This window comes from Rutidosis leptorrhynchoides, chromosome 3, assembly GCF_046630445.1.
Source record: "Rutidosis leptorrhynchoides isolate AG116_Rl617_1_P2 chromosome 3, CSIRO_AGI_Rlap_v1, whole genome shotgun sequence".
NCBI lineage: Eukaryota > Viridiplantae > Streptophyta > Magnoliopsida > Asterales > Asteraceae > Rutidosis > Rutidosis leptorrhynchoides.
This window is the reverse complement of record NC_092335.1, coordinates 527,404,719-527,421,098: the sequence shown is the minus strand read 5'-3', so window position 1 is coordinate 527,421,098 and position 16,380 is coordinate 527,404,719. Positions and strand designations below refer to the sequence as shown.

At 34.4% G+C, this 16,380-nt stretch overlaps 1 protein-coding gene across 1 annotated transcript in view; it reads right to left on the bottom strand.

Moving 5' to 3' along the window:
• Positions 1 to 15,639, bottom strand: part of LOC139901910 (protein RGF1 INDUCIBLE TRANSCRIPTION FACTOR 1-like) — a 43,657-nt gene extending 28,018 nt beyond the window's left edge. The window contains exon 1 of the mRNA XM_071884574.1: positions 15,334 to 15,639. Coding sequence (XP_071740675.1) covers positions 15,334 to 15,639 — 306 coding nt within the window. The remainder of the gene's footprint in view (positions 1 to 15,333) is intronic.
• Positions 15,640 to 16,380: the final 741 nt, after the last annotated feature.

Sequence of the window (16,380 nt, the reverse complement as noted above, 5' to 3'; positions counted from 1 at the left end):
GGCTCAAGTCTAACATGAATATATGATTTATATGTTCGATCTCGTTATTTTTGATAACTAGCATGAACTTGAAAGTTTGGAGTATTTAATTGATGATTTGGTTGCTTAAATGTTATTAAATGTTATAAATGCATGTATTAAATGTGTTCCTAACATCACTAGCTTCAATTTGATGTGTAGGTTGTTTTAGAAAACTTCATAAACTTGATTAGTGATTTTGGTGAATTTGGGTTAGGGTTTGATGAACTTGAAATGAAATTTTGATGCTTTGAATGACATGAAATGTTATTTGTAAGTGTTAGGTTGTATTGTATGCTTGATTACCTTCGAAACGGCATATCGTTCATGTAAATTGGTTTCTGAATCATCAAATTGCATTTATGAACTTGGATGCATTAAATGAGGAGCTTTGAATGTAATATTTGGTTGTTGTAAAAGTAAATGTGATTGATGAAATGTGTTTAGTTGCTTTCCTTGTCAAAATACCTTTCTGATGATATAAGATACATGTTTTGGTTGTTTGCGGGTCATAAATGGTGATAGTTTGAAGTTAGGTTCGTGCATTAAACTTGAAAACTGCCAGAATTCTCTGCACAGGTAACGGCGTGGCGCGCCATATGCTCGCGCGACGCGCTAAAGTGGGTTGTCCAATTTGGTCAAATTATGAAAAATGTTTGCCATGCTACGGACCTCCGATTCACATATAACTTGTTCTAACATGCTTATACATGATTAAAAACCTCAGAAAAATAGTTCGGGACCCGACCCGAACGTGTTGACTTTTTCGTTGACTTTGACCGACCAAAGTTTGACTTTTTGTCAAACTTAACCAAATGATTGTGCAATCTTTCTAACTTGTTTCTATACTAGTATCTTGCATGAAACTTGACAATTTGATTCACATGCTACATAATCGAGTCGTAACGAGCCATAGGACTAATTGAACATCTTTGACCTATCGTGTTTACCGTTATTGATACGACCTATTTGTTTAGGTCAAGACTAGCATTGTCCTTTGCACACGTTACTTTGTGAAGTACTTTTCATACGTGCACTCAAGGTGAGATCATAGTCCCATCTTTCAAACAACTTTTATGCTTTAAACTATGGGATGAGAAACATATACGTATCATGCTTTTATACTTTGAACACAAGTACGAAAACGAACATTCCACGTACGGGTTTGAACAAAAATCCTCAATTCAATTATCATTAGTTACACTTGCAGGGTGTAAACGTGAACTTATATTATGTGATCACATGGGCTTGACGAGCCTCATTCGGACGGTTCGCTACCGTTAGCGGATGAAATATATTTTCAGGTCTAGTGTATGTTCTAACACTACGCAAAGGGTGCAAAATAGTTAAGTTTGATAGTTGGGTGCCCGCAAAACAAATAACAACTTTGGAATGCAAAATGATTTTGATAATCATATTATATTAAATCTTGTGGTTCAAATGCAACGTTTACTAAAACACCTATGATTTCACCAACGTTTTCGTTGACAGTTTTCTATATATTTTCTCTGGTCCTTGAACACTACTTGATACATGCTTCCACACTCTGTTTGATACTTGCTTGGATGTCGAGTATACATGCATAGTTGGAGCGTCTTTTGACAACTTTTAAATTGTGTCGCATAGGCTTCATTCGTATGTTAAACATTGTAATGTAACTAGTCTTTGAACTACTTTTGTAAACTTGAAACATCCTTTTACTTATGAAATGAATGCGACATATTTTGGTCAAACGTCATGTTAAAGACTTATGACCACGTAACGGGACCTAAGTAGTCGGCGCCGTCAAACATGATTTGGTCGGGTCGCTACACATATAAAGTTCATCGGGGTTGGAATCGGGTTTCTCTATTTTTATACCTTTTCCCTTATTATTTTCTTTCGCTTTATTAAATTGGGTCGAGGTAATTTCTATAACATCATCGGAATCCTCATCGGGATCCGATTCATCGGAAAATTGGTAATCTTCCCAATATTTTGCTTCCTCGGCGGAAACACCATTGACCATTATTAACTTTGGTCCGTTGGTTAAGGATTTTCTTTTATTTAATCGATTTACTATAGGTATCAATATTTCTGCCTCCGGAACCTCTTCTTCTTCCGGTTCTTCCTCTTCCGGTTCCTCTTCGGGAATTTGTGAATCTTCTCAAAATATATTCGACTCTTCATTATTATTAGGTGAATCGATGGAATTTGTACTAGTGGTAGACATCTATCACACAGTATCAAACACATTAAGAGGTTAATATATCACATAATATTTACATGTTAATAATATATAGTTTCCAACAAAAAAAATGTTAAGCAATCGTTTTTGAAGAAAAACACGGTCGAAGTCCAGACTCACTAATGCATCCTAACAAACTCGGTAAGACACACTAATGCAATTTTTTGGTTCTCTAAGACCAACGCTCTGATACCAACTGAAATGTCCCGTTCATATTGATTATAAACGTTCCATATTAATTGATTACGTCACGAGGTTTTGACCTCTATATGAGACGTTTTTCAAAGACTGCATTCATTTTTAAAACAACCATAACCTTTATTTTATCGATAAAGGTTTAAAAAATATTACGTAGATTATCAAATAATGATAATCTAAAATATACCGTTTACACACGACCATTACATAATGGTTTATAATAAAAATATATTACATCAAAAATACGTTTCTTGAATGCAGTTTTTACATAATATCATACAAGCATGGACTCCAAATCTTGTCCTTATTTTAGTATGCAACAGCGGAAGCTCTTAATAATCACCTGAGAATAAACATGCTTAAAACGTCAACAAAAATGTTGGTGAGTTATAGGTTTAACCTATATATTATCAAATCATAATAATAGACCACAAGATTTCATATTTCAATATACATCCCATACATAGAGATAAAATTCATTCATATGGTGAACACCTGGTAACCGACATTAACAAGATGCATATAAGAATATCCTCTATCATTCCGGGAAATCCTTCGGACATGATAAAAACGAATTCGAAGTACTAAAGCATCTGGTACTTTGGATGGGGTTCGTTAGGCCCAATAGATCTATCTTTAAGATTCGCGTCAATTAGTAGATCGGTTTAATAATTCTTAGGCTACCAAGCAAAAGGGGCATATTCGACTTCGATCATTCACCCATATAATGTAGTTTCATTTACTTGTGTCTATTTCGTAAAATATTTATAAAACTGCATGTATTCTCATCCCAAAATATTATATTTTAAAAGTGGGACTATAACTCACTTTCACAGATTTTTGCTTCGTCGGGAAGTTAGACTTGGCCACTGGTTGATTCACGAACCTATAACAAATTTGTACATATATATCAAAGTATGTTCAAAATATATTTACAAAAATTTTAATACATTTTGATGTTTTAAGTTTATTAAGTCAGATGTCCTCGTTAGTAACCTACAACTAGTTGTCCATAGTTAGATGTACAGAAATAAATTGATATATATTATCTTGAATCAATCCACGACCCAGTGTATACACGTATCAGACTAGATCACAACTCAAAGTATATATATTTTTGGAATCAACCTCAACTCTGTATAGCTAACTCCAATATTACTGCATGTAGAGTGTGTATGGTTGTTCCAAATAATATATATAGATGGGTCGATATGATATGTCAAAACATTTGCATACGTGTCTATGGTATCCCAAGATTACATAATATATTAGAATACATGTATAATATTTTATAAGTTAGCTAGGATATGATTAATATAGATTTGTTACCAATTTTCACGTAGCTACAACAAGCAAAAATATCCAATCTTGTTTTACCCATAACTTCTTCGTTTGAAACCCGTTTTGAGTGTTTCAAGTTGCTATGGTTTCATATTGAACTTAAGTTTATGAATCTAAACAGAAAAAGTATAAGTTTATAGTCAGAAATACAGGTTACAAGTCGTTTTTGTAAAGGTAGTCATTTTAGTCGAAAGAACGACGTCTAGATGACCATTTTGGAAAACATACTTCTACTTTGAGTTTAACCATGATTTTTGGATATAGTTTCATGTTCATAAGAAAAATTATTTTCCCAGAAGAACAAATTTTAAATCAAAATTTATCATAGTTTTTAATTAACTAACCCAAAACAGCCCGCGGTGTTACTACGACGGCGTATATCCGGTTTTACGGTGTTTTTCGTGTTTTTAGGTTTTAAATCATTAAGTTAGCATACCATATAGATATAGAACATGTGTCTAGTTGATTTTAAAAGTCAAGTTAGAAGGATTAACTTTTGTTTGCGAACAAGTTTAAAATTAACTAAACTATGTTCTAGTGATTTCAAGTTTAAACCTTCGAATAAGGTAGTTTTATATATATGAATCGAATGATGTTATGAACATCATTTCTACCTCAGGTTTTATGGATAAACCTGCTGGAAATGAGAAAAATAGATCTAGCTTCAAAGGATCCTTGGATGGCTTGAAAGTTCTTGAAGCAGAATCATGACACGAAAATAAGTTCAAGTAAGATTTCCACTCGAAATAAGATTGTTATAGTTATAGAAATTGAATCAAAGTTTGAATATGAGTATTACCTTGTATTAGAAAGATATGTTACTGTAAATAAGAAAGATTTCTTGAGATTGGATGATCACTTTACAAGATTGGAAGTAAGCTAGCAAATTTGGAAGTATTCTTGATTTTATGAAACTAGAACTTATAGAATTTATGAAGAACACTTAGAACTTGAAGATAGAACTTGAGAGAGATCAATTAGATGAAGAAAATTTAAGAATGAAAGTGTTTGTAGGTGTTTTTGGTCATTGGTATATGGGTTAGATATAAAGGATGTGTAATTTTGTTTACATGTAAATAAGTCATGAATGATTACTAATATTTTTGTAATTTTATGAGATATTTCATGCTAGTTGCCAAATGATGGTTCTTACATGTGTTAGGTGACTCACATGGGCTGCTAAAAGCTGATCATTGGAGTGTATATACCAATAGTATATACATCTAAAAGCTGTGTATTGTACGAGTACGAATACGGGTGCATACGAGTAGAATTGTTGATGAAACTGAACGAGGATGTAATTGTAAGCATTTTTGTTAAGTAGAAGTATTTTGATAAGTGTCTTGAAGTCTTTCAAACGTGTATGAATACATATTAGAACACTACATGTATATACATTTTAACTGAGTCGTTAAGTCATCGTTAGTCGTTAGATGTAAATGTTGTTTTGAAACCTTTAGGTTAACGATCTTGTTAAATGTTGTTAACCCATTGTTTATTATATCTAAAGAGATGTTAAATTATTACATTATCATGATATTATGATATATTAATATATCTTAGTATGATATATATACAGTTAAATGTTGTTACAACGATAATCGTTACATATATGTCTCGTTTCGAAATCATTAAGTTAGTAGTCTTGTTTTTACATATGTAGCTCATTGTTAATACACTTAATGACATGTTTACTTATAATTTATCATGATTAAACATAGTGTATCAATATCTTAATATGATTCATATGTATTTAGCAAGACGTTGTTATAACGATAATCGTTATATATATCGTTTCGAGTTTCTTAATTAAATAAACTCAATTTTATGTATATAACTCATTGTTAAAATACCTAATGAGATACTTACTTATCATAATAACATGTTAACTATATATATAATCATATATATGTCATCATATAGTTTTTACAAGTTTTAACGTTCGTGAATCACTGGTCAACTTGGGTGGTCAATTGTCTATATGAAACCTATTTCAATTAATCAAGTCTTAACAAGTTTGATTGCTTAACATGTTGGAAATACTTAATCATGTAAATAACAGTTTCATTTAATATATATAAACATGGAAAAGTTCGGGTCACTACAGCAAGCCCCCAATGAGTGCAGAAACAAGGAAAGAGACTGCGAAACTCGAAAACTTCTATCCATCTATATACACAGCGGAACTCTAGTATAATTATCAACCTATGTACAATAATAAATATGAAAATGGAGCTGATAACCACATGAGCCAATCTAAATTTTTCTTATGCGAACGAGATGAAATCCATTCGAAGCTCTTAACTTGTATTTCGTTGAGAGCAACAGAACCACACCACCATTTGTTCTAGAACATTGTTTGATAATGATTTTTTTAATGACGTAACCGGTTACCCATTCTATTGCTTGCCATAGAGTCATTCCCCACTTTGATTTGATACTAACATTTTTTTCGTAAAACAACGCTTCTATAGAAAGATTATTAACGTTCCCAAGACCCCACCAATTATATACGCTTTCCCAATTTTCCATGGTATGTTTGCAAAAACTTAGAGTGTGATCTATGGACTCTATATCACCATGTAAGATCCGTTTATTCGTACGATGTATATATGTAGAGCACGTATGACGTATAATGAATATATATGTGTATCGAGTAAGTATATATGTAGCATGTATGTAAATATAGTACGAGAGTGATTGAAGGGTTGTTATACGTGTTCTAGAGAGTATATACGTCTAGTGTATGAAGGGTACGAGACGTGTTCGTGTGTTGGGGTTCAAGTACGCGAAAAGTGGACAAAACCCACACTAGGTCGCGGCGCGGTATTGAACACAAATCAAGATCATACAGCATGTAACCAAGACCACCAGACCACGCTGTAGGTCGCGACGCGGAGAAAGAAGACCGCAGCGCGGCTCTTCTGGGAGTCTGGTTCCGGATTTCGTAGTTTTAAGGGTTTCTAGGGGCATTTTGGTCATTTTACGTGTGTGCCAGATTTGTGTCCATAAACCTCATCTACCCATTTCATTTTCTTATTTTCTTTTTCTTTTTCTTCTCCATTTTCTCTCATTTTCTTCAAAACCCCAATTGATTCAAAGTGTGATTTGGAAGGGAAGAAGCGGAATTCGATCTTTGGAGCAAGAAGAAATGTTGTTCTCCTCGTTCTTAGCTACGTGTTGATACTAGCGGTAAGCTCTAACTTCGAATTTCGTTTTCGTGTTCATCATCTAAATTTAGGGCTTTTGATTGTATGTTCATAAATGGAACCCCACTAGTTGTTAATGGAAGATGATAACTAGGATTCGGGTTTAAAGGTGTTGAAGGCGGGTTTTGGTTTGGTAAACTAATTAAGCAAGTTTAATGCTTACAAATGAGTGTAATCACTTGTATTTAGTGACTATTGAGGTAATGGAAGCCATTAGTGTTCATCTGGTTGACTAATTTTGAATAGAGTCAAAATTAGGGTTTGATGATGATTGTGGCCCGATTGTCGAATTAGTTGAGTTTATAAACTTAAAATGAGTTAAGTTAAAGTATAAACTTGTGTTGGTGGCGTTTTGAAGTCAAAACTTGTAAATGTGAGAATTTGACTTTGTTAAGGGTCAAAATGGGTTTTGGGCGAATATGCGGACTAGTGTGTGTTTAATGGCTAAATGTGGTGTCTTTGGGTATTTCGGGCACGCGGGATTTGGTCTTGTTGGTTTCGGACCTTCGAGTAGCGTTAAAAGTGCAAAAGGGTGTGATTTGCACTTGTTATTCATTTGGGCGGGTCGAGAGTCCAAATGAGTTTGTATTGATGATTATGTGATAAATGGAATAGGTACGTTCCATTGGCGAGTTGCGGGATTGGTTTGCACTTCATCGAGGCGTTTAAGGTGAGTGTAAATTTACTATATGTGTATGTATGCATAGGATGGGTGTGTGTGTGTAGCGTGACCCTTGCTCGGGTTTACTCTATGTTTGTGTGGGAGAATGGACTCCTCTTGTGCTTCGGGTCCATGTGATACGCTTATGCGTTTTGGGTTACTACTCTTGATGTTGTGATTGGCTAGCGTATTGGATAAACCCTTTGGCGATGGGTTTTGCTAGCATTTGTAGTGGAGATGATTCGGGTAGCGAATCGCGTGAAGTTCGGATTCACTAAGGCGCGTGAAGTTCGGCCAACCCTATTGTGATGTTTGACTAAGGTATGAGTCGCGTGATGTTCGGATTCATAAGGGCGCGTGAAGTTCGGCCATCCTTAATAGTCAAGTTGTTTGAAGGTAGTGAGTCGCGTGAAGTTCGGATTCACTAAGGCACGTGAAGTTCGGCCCACCTTCATGTGGTTTAGGTTAAGGGGTTAACCTTGTTGACGTTGTTGATTATATTTATTGTATATGCGTATATACTTATTGTTGTGTTGTAGCTAATCTTGTGACGTTAGATTGGTGATTACGTAGCGTGTAGCTACTTTGTGTATGTGCTCTTTTGTAGCTTGTTTACCATGCGGAGGTGGTATGTGTTTACTTTTGTGCTTGGTGATGCGTAGTCATTTTATGCATATGTATGTGTATAGTACCTTTACATTCACTAAGCGTTAGCTTACCCTCTCGTTGTTGATATTTTTATAGGTTCGCGTGATGGCAGCTCGGGTAAGCGTGGGGATTAGAGATCTTGGCTAGGTTGATTTAGAAGATCTTGCTTTTGGACTCGATTTAGGATTGGGTAGCGTAGTCCCAATCACCATGCTCGGTTTTGTGTAAAAGTAATTAGTCAGGTCATGTGACGTATATTGGTTTAGTCAAATGGGTCATGAGTATAACCCGGTTTATGATTTAATTAAGTAATGTACGTTTTATTAAAGTCGTTAGACGTAATGTGATAACAAATACGTTTTGGAAATTGTGTAATGGGACCTAAAGTGTTATTTAATGTATATTAAAAATAAAAAATTTTTATGGGCCGGTAATCCACGGGTTGGGTCGTTACACACCATCACAAATTGGACATCGTATTGATCCAAGATCTATTCCACACTTATCAAATTCTACTCGAACCGGTCATTTTCTAAGTTTGACCCTCCATACATAGACTCCCAACTTAAGTGGAACTAATTTATAACGCATGGTTTCACCTCCAAACATCAACGTTTAAACTAGCTATATCAATTAGATTACCCAGAACTTTTGAAGTAAATTTACCTTGATGATCTAGCAACCAAACCCACCCGTCTGTCAACATGTTACAATCGGGGAAAGACACTAGCAGCTCTTTCAGCTCGACTAATTCAGTGTTACTTCATTTTGATTCAATCCGACACTTTTCGAATAGAACCAAGAACATCATATGCTTAGCCAATTCCGCTTCTTTTAAGTTTGACCTCGGGCCATCTATGGCTAGTGGGGAATTTCACCAAGAAGTTCAATCTATGTTAATTTTATTTAATCTATTCGGAGCTCTTCAATTGAATTTCATTGATCAATATAACAGCTCCTTTTTTGTTGTTGCTAAACACGACCACGTTTCTTTTTTGCCAAATGAAGTAGCAAGAAATCCCATAAAACTGCTTGCCACATGCTTTTACCAAAAGTTGTAGAGAAGTTATGACCAATACTTAAGAGTAATTCACCGAAAGTTAATTTAGAGGAGAGGTCAATCTCCCACCGTTTGATAATATGAATCCAAATGAAACTTTCATTCACACGCGCGCGCGCGCGCACACACACACACACATATATACCTTCGTCATCCAAAAACACTCAATAAAGTTCTAACATTAAGTTAATTTAGATGTACGCGACCTAATTAATATTATATTGTTATCAATATAAAACATATTAATCGTACTTTTAAATTATTATTTTTAAATAATTAATTTTTATTAATTTAAGTATCTTATTCGTTTTGTGTGCCGATTAATTAGAGCTTTACAGGGTGATTACGACTACTTTGTAAGTAGCTCGAAGTTTCAACATACGAACCTTCGTGATCATAAAAGGGATTATTTGTACTTCTATGATTCTAATTACAGACTTTTTATAAGTAAGAAATGTTAGAAATTGGTATGAATTGACTGTCCGGATTGATTCTTGAATCGTGAGTTCAATTTCTCTATAAAGTATTCCGACCCAACGATTGCCTCGGTTTTACGAAATCTTTTCAGGGATAAGACAAGAACGCAATCAGTGTTTTTGGCAATGAAATCACTGATCAAATTATCTGAGAGATTGTGTGTGTTTTCTGTCTGTTTTTTGAATGAAGAATATGAACAAAACGTCTATAAAACTGTTATAGAAAACAGTTGGGAAATCAAAGGGTGTGTTCCTTCATTTTGGCTGGAAAAGCTGTTATATCGAAAAGGTATAACTATTCGCTGAAAGGGTTCGAATGCACCTTTTCTAAGTAACGAATAGTGCAATTTCGGTTGAGGTTTCGGGGCGCTGCCCCCTCGATCCCTGCCCGCTCACCTGGGAGTACAGCCAGGGGCACTGTGTAGTGACCCGAACTTTTCCATGTTTATATATATTAATTGAGATTGATATTTACATGATTAAATGTTTCCAACATGTTAAGCAATCAAACTTGTTAAGACTTGATTAATTGAAATATGTTTCATATAGACAATTGACCACCCAAGTTGACCGGTGATTCACGAACGTTAAAACTTGTAAAAACTATATGATGACATATATATGGATATATATATAGTTAACATGATACTATGATAAGTAAACATATCATTAAGTATATTAACAATGAACTACATATGTAAAAACAAGACTACTAACTTAATGATTTTTAAACGAGACATATATGTAACGATTATCGTTGTAAAGACATTTAATGTATGTATATCATATTAAGAGATATTCATACATGATAATATCATGATAATATAATAATTTAAAATCTCATTTGATATTATAAACATTGGGTTAACAACATTTAACAAGATCGTTAACCTAAAGGTTTCAAAACAACACTTACATGTAACGACTAACGATGACTTAACGACTCAGTTAAAATGTATATACATGTAGTGTTTTAATATGTATTTATACACTTTTGAAAGACTTCAATACACTTATCAAAATACTTCTACTTAACAAAAATGCTTACAATTACATCCTCGTTCAGTTTCATCAACAATTCTACTCGTATGCACCCGTATTCGTACTCGTACAATACACAGCTTTTAGATGTATGTAATATTGGTATATACACTCCAATGATCAGCTCTTAGCAGCCCATGTGAGTCACCTAACACATGTGGGAACCATCATTTGGTAACTAGCATGAAATATCTCATAAAATTACAAAAATATGAGTAATCATTCATGACTTATTTACATGAAAACAAAATTACATATCCTTTATATCTAATCCATACACCAACGACCAAAAACACCTACAAACACTTTCATTCTTCAATTTTCTTCATCTAATTGATCTCTCTCAAGTTCTATCTTCAAGTTCTAAGTGTTCTTCATATATTTTACAAGTTCTAGTTACATAAAATCAAGAATACTTTCAAGTTTGCTAGCTCACTTCCAATCTTATAAGGTGATCATCCAACCTCAAGAAATCTTTGTTTCTTACAGTAGGTTATCATTCTAATACAAGGTAATAATCATATTCAAACTTTGGTTCAATTTCTATAACTATAACAATCTTATTTCAAGTGATGATCTTACTTGAACTTGTTTTCGTGTCATGATTCTGCTTCAAGAACTTCGAGCCATCCAAGGATCCGTTGAAGCTAGATCCATTTTTCTCTTTTCCAGTAGGTTTATCCAAGGAAATTAAGGTAGTAATGATGTTCATAACATCATTCGATTCATACATATAAAGCTATCTTATTCGAAGGTTCAAACTTGTAATCACTAGAACATAGTTTAGTTAATTCTAAACTTGTTCGCAAACAAAAGTTAATCCTTCTAACTTGACTTTTAAAATCAACTAAACACATGTTCTATATCTATATGATATGCTAACTTAATGATTTAAAACCTGGAAACACGAAAAACACCGTAAAACCGGATTTACGCCGTCATAGTAACACCGCGGGCTGTTTTGGGTTAGTTAATTAAAAACTATGATAAACTTTGATTTAAAAGTTGTTATTCTGAGAAAATGATTTTTATTATGAACATAAAACTATATCCAAAAATTATGGTTAAACTCAAAGTGGAAGTATGTTTTCTAAAATGGTCATCTAGACGTCGTTCTTTCGACTGAAATGACTACCTTTACAAAAACGACTTGTAACTTATTTTTCCGACTATAAACCTATACTTTTTCTGTTTAGATTCATAAAATAGAGTTCAATATGAAACCATAGCAATTTGATTCACTCAAAACGGATTTAAAATGAAGAAGTTATGGGTAAAACAAGATTGGATAATTTTTCTCATTTTAGCTACGTGAAAATTGGTAACAAATCTATTCCAACCATAACTTAATCAACTTGTATTGTATATTATGTAATCTTGAGATACCATAGACACGTATACAATGTTTCGACCTATCATGTCGACACATCTATATATATTTCGGAACAACCATAGACACTCTATATGTGAATGTTGGAGTTAGCTATACAGGGTTGAGGTTGATTCCAAAATATATATAGTTTGAGTTGTGATCAATACTGAGATACGTATACACTGGGTCGTGGATTGATTCAAGATAATATTTATCGATTTATTTCTGTACATCTAACTGTGGACAACTAGTTGTAGGTTACTAACGAGGACAGCTGACTTAATAAACTTAAAACATCAAAATATATTAAAAGTGTTGTAAATATATTTTGAACATACTTTGATATATATGTATATATTGTTATAGGTTCGTGAATCAACCAGTGGCCAAGTCTTACTTCCCGACGAAGTAAAAATCTGTGAAAGTGAGTATAGTCCCACTTTTAAAATCTAATATTTTTGGGATGAGAATACATGCAGGTTTATAAATGATTTACAAAATAGACACAAGTACGTGAAACTACATTCTATGGTTGAATTATCGAAATCGAATATGCCCCTTTTTATTAAGTCTGGTAATCTAAGAATTAGGGAACAGACACCCTAATTGACGCGAATCCTAAAGATAGATCTATCGGGCCCAACAAGCCCCATCCAAAGTACCGGATGCTTTAGTACTTCGAAATTTATATCATATCCGAAGGGTGTCCCGGAATGATGGGGATATTCTTATATATGCATCTTGTTAATGTCGGTTACCAGGTGTTCACCATATGAATGATTTTTATCTCTATGTATGGGATGTGTATTGAAATATGAAATCTTGTGGTCTATTATTATGATTTGATATATATAGGTTAAACCTATAACTCACCAACATTTTTGTTGACGTTTTAAGCATGTTTATTCTCAGGTGATTATTAAGATCTTCCGCTGTCGCATACTTAAATAAGGACGAGATTTGGAGTCCATGCTTGTATGATATTGTGTAAAAACTGCATTCAAGAAACTTATTTTGTTGTAACATATTTGTATTGTAAACCATTATGTAATGGTCGTGTGTAAACAGGATATTTTAGATTATCATTATTTGATAATCTACGTAAAGCTTTTTAAAACCTTTATCTATGAAATAAAGGTTATGGTTTGTTTTAAAAATGAATGCAGTCTTTGAAAAACGTCTCATATAGAGGTCAAAACCTCGCAACGAAATCAATTAATATGGAACGTTTTTAATCAATAAGAACGAGACATTTCACACTGCCCCTTGGACCTCGCAAGGGGGCCCCCTTGACCCCCGCAATTACGCGTAAGTTAATAGCCAACTCTTACGGGCGTGCGCCCCCTTGACCCCCGCAATTACGCGTAAGTTAATAGCCAACTCTTACGGGCGTGACTCCACACTCTCCAAACTCGTTGTTAAGTAAAACTAGATAACTCTTGCATTCAAGTAAATCACAACTAACTAAAATGCATGTTGGATGACACTAAAATCACCAACAAGAAATTAAGTCTTTGACACCATACCACTATTTTTATTAGATAATTTCCATTATGAAAACGTTTTTCAATTTAATCAACATCAACATGATAATGATAATAATAATAATATCCTGTAATTTTTATCGCATTGGCAAACGAGCTACAACAGATACGTAGAGCGGTAGACCAGCCAAGCTTCTTGAAACTGCTGCCATTTCTGTCTATGTTGGTGATAATACTATACATGCATACATATATAGCTTGAATTGGCGAACCTATATATCTACACTCTACTGCATGATCTTGAAGATGATGACTCTTCCCCATTGGTTAAGCATTCAAAGATACATAATTCTTGCTATCTACTGGCCATTATATTATTACATACGATCCCATTGGTTATATTTTCATATATTTAATATTTATACATATTTTCAAAAGAACGAATACCATACGAAGCCGTTTAAAAAAAAAAAAAAAAAAAAAAAATTCAACAAACGTGAATTACAAAACAAATGAAAAGTCTCGCAACCAGAAAATTACAACCACACATATCTACAACCAAGCCCCTTCGGACAAAACAAACCACATAAACCCAAATTAAACACTACAAGCAAAAGATAAAACGTAAAAGTAAATATAGCAATGTAACCGTGAATATTTAACTCTTTTGAACGAAATTTGTGCTTCTTCATAATCGTCCATGCAATTATAAGATAAATTATTAATTGAGTATATTAGACTATTCAGGTTAAATTTGAGATCTTATACCATTTTCATTCATCACAAAACTTCCTGCTAAAGCTGACTATCATGTAACTTTTTTTTAGAAAAGCAGCAATATATTATAGATTAAATAGCACAATACAACATGGGAAGCAGCCAAACAAGTGTAGTAATGGCCAAACTTCCAAGACTCACACAAAGTGTGATACACAGGATGCTAAGTTTGCAACCGCTTTCATGGCGTAGCATTCTCACTTGGTAAAATGGGTAGTTGCCGCCAACTTTGTCATCGCAATTGCGGTATTGTTGGTTGCTTTTTCTCAGCTTGTCATTTCAAGTTCCGCGGTGGCAATGCTCTCCATGTTCCTTGGGTATATAGTCGATTGTATTTCCTTTATTTCGCATATGTATAGAATTATAGGGACTTTGTAAATCCTCATATCATTAATAAAATAGTTTACCTGCTTTTCCAAAAAAAAAAAAAAAAAGTATGCAACCGTGCACACACATACAGTTTAGCACTCGAATTTACAACACAATTTTGAGACACGAACATGGTTGGATTACGACGCCAAATATGCCAATCGATGTTTACGTTCTTACACCTTTTCGCGATCCATTCGTAACTTCGCACTTGAATTTCATCCAATGCAACCGCTGGGTTCTAACATTTATTCTTAAAAACTTTTTGATTCCTGTTTTCCAAATGAGATACACGCACGTTCGTTCCACCGCTTGTCAAATTTTCGCACCTTATGTTAGCACCAACGCTAAATATTCTCTAGAACTAAATGAGTATTAAATCAATTTTGCAAAGAAGTAAATTAGAATTCGCTACATTACACAAAATACTCCCAAAACAAAAACCCTCAAACGTTTTTCTTTTCAATTTGGCACAACCTCCCACACATCTCCACCTTCCCAGCCACTTTTCCCCCACTTTCACCACCATTTTCGGCTTTCTTCCACCTTAATTTTACATGTCCGACCCCCAATCCGCTTTTAATCTCGAATCCTCGAACCCTTCCCTGCTCCAGGCCACTTCCAATGACTTTTCTCCATCGGAAATTCATGGATCCGGCCATTTTCAGGCGAACAGAGCCACCTACGTTGATTCTCGGCAAGAAGATAGTGGGTCTTAACCAGGGTTCGATCCCTTCCGCTAGCCATAGTCGTACCATATTCATTGGTAGATTTGAGAAGACTTATTTGAGGCACATGTTGGAATCGATTTTCGGTAAGGTTGGCTCGCTATTAGAAATCAAGTTTTTGCCTTCTTGGCGCTATCCGTTCATCACTTTTTCCGAGGTTTAAGATGTCGTGCAGGCTGTCAAGTCCCTCAACGGGTCCAAAGTATTTGATCGACCCATTTACATGGGATGGCCGAGAAGGCAAGCATATCTTTATTCCCTGCTAGTGGTCGAATTCAGGTATTAACCTCTGGTGTAAAATCTCTTTGAATACTGTTATCACATATGTATTAAAACTTTCGGTATTAATTGTGGATTTCGTTTCAATTGTTGAGGGTAAATTTATTGATTTTGTGATGCGTTGTAAAGCCCTTGTTAACCACGTCAGTTTATTTGGTCCATTTGGTTGCGTTTGTGTGTACGATGACTTAGTGGGTTTCCATATTCTTCTTGATGATCAATCCGATGGTTTTGCTTGGGTTATTCCGTTTTCGGAGATCACGTCTTCTTTTTAGTGCTTTGCGTGGGTCGAACTTAAGGGTGTTCCGAGTTCTTGTGTTTCGACAGATAGTGCGAGGATAGTTGCCGGTTTTGGCGAGGTGATCGCTGTGGCTAAGTCTTTGACCTCCCTTGGTAATTTTGGGCCACTTTATATTTTCATTAAATTGATGTGCGCTTAGCATATCCACGACTTAGTTGAAGTAGATCTTGATTATGTTGAACCCTTGAACT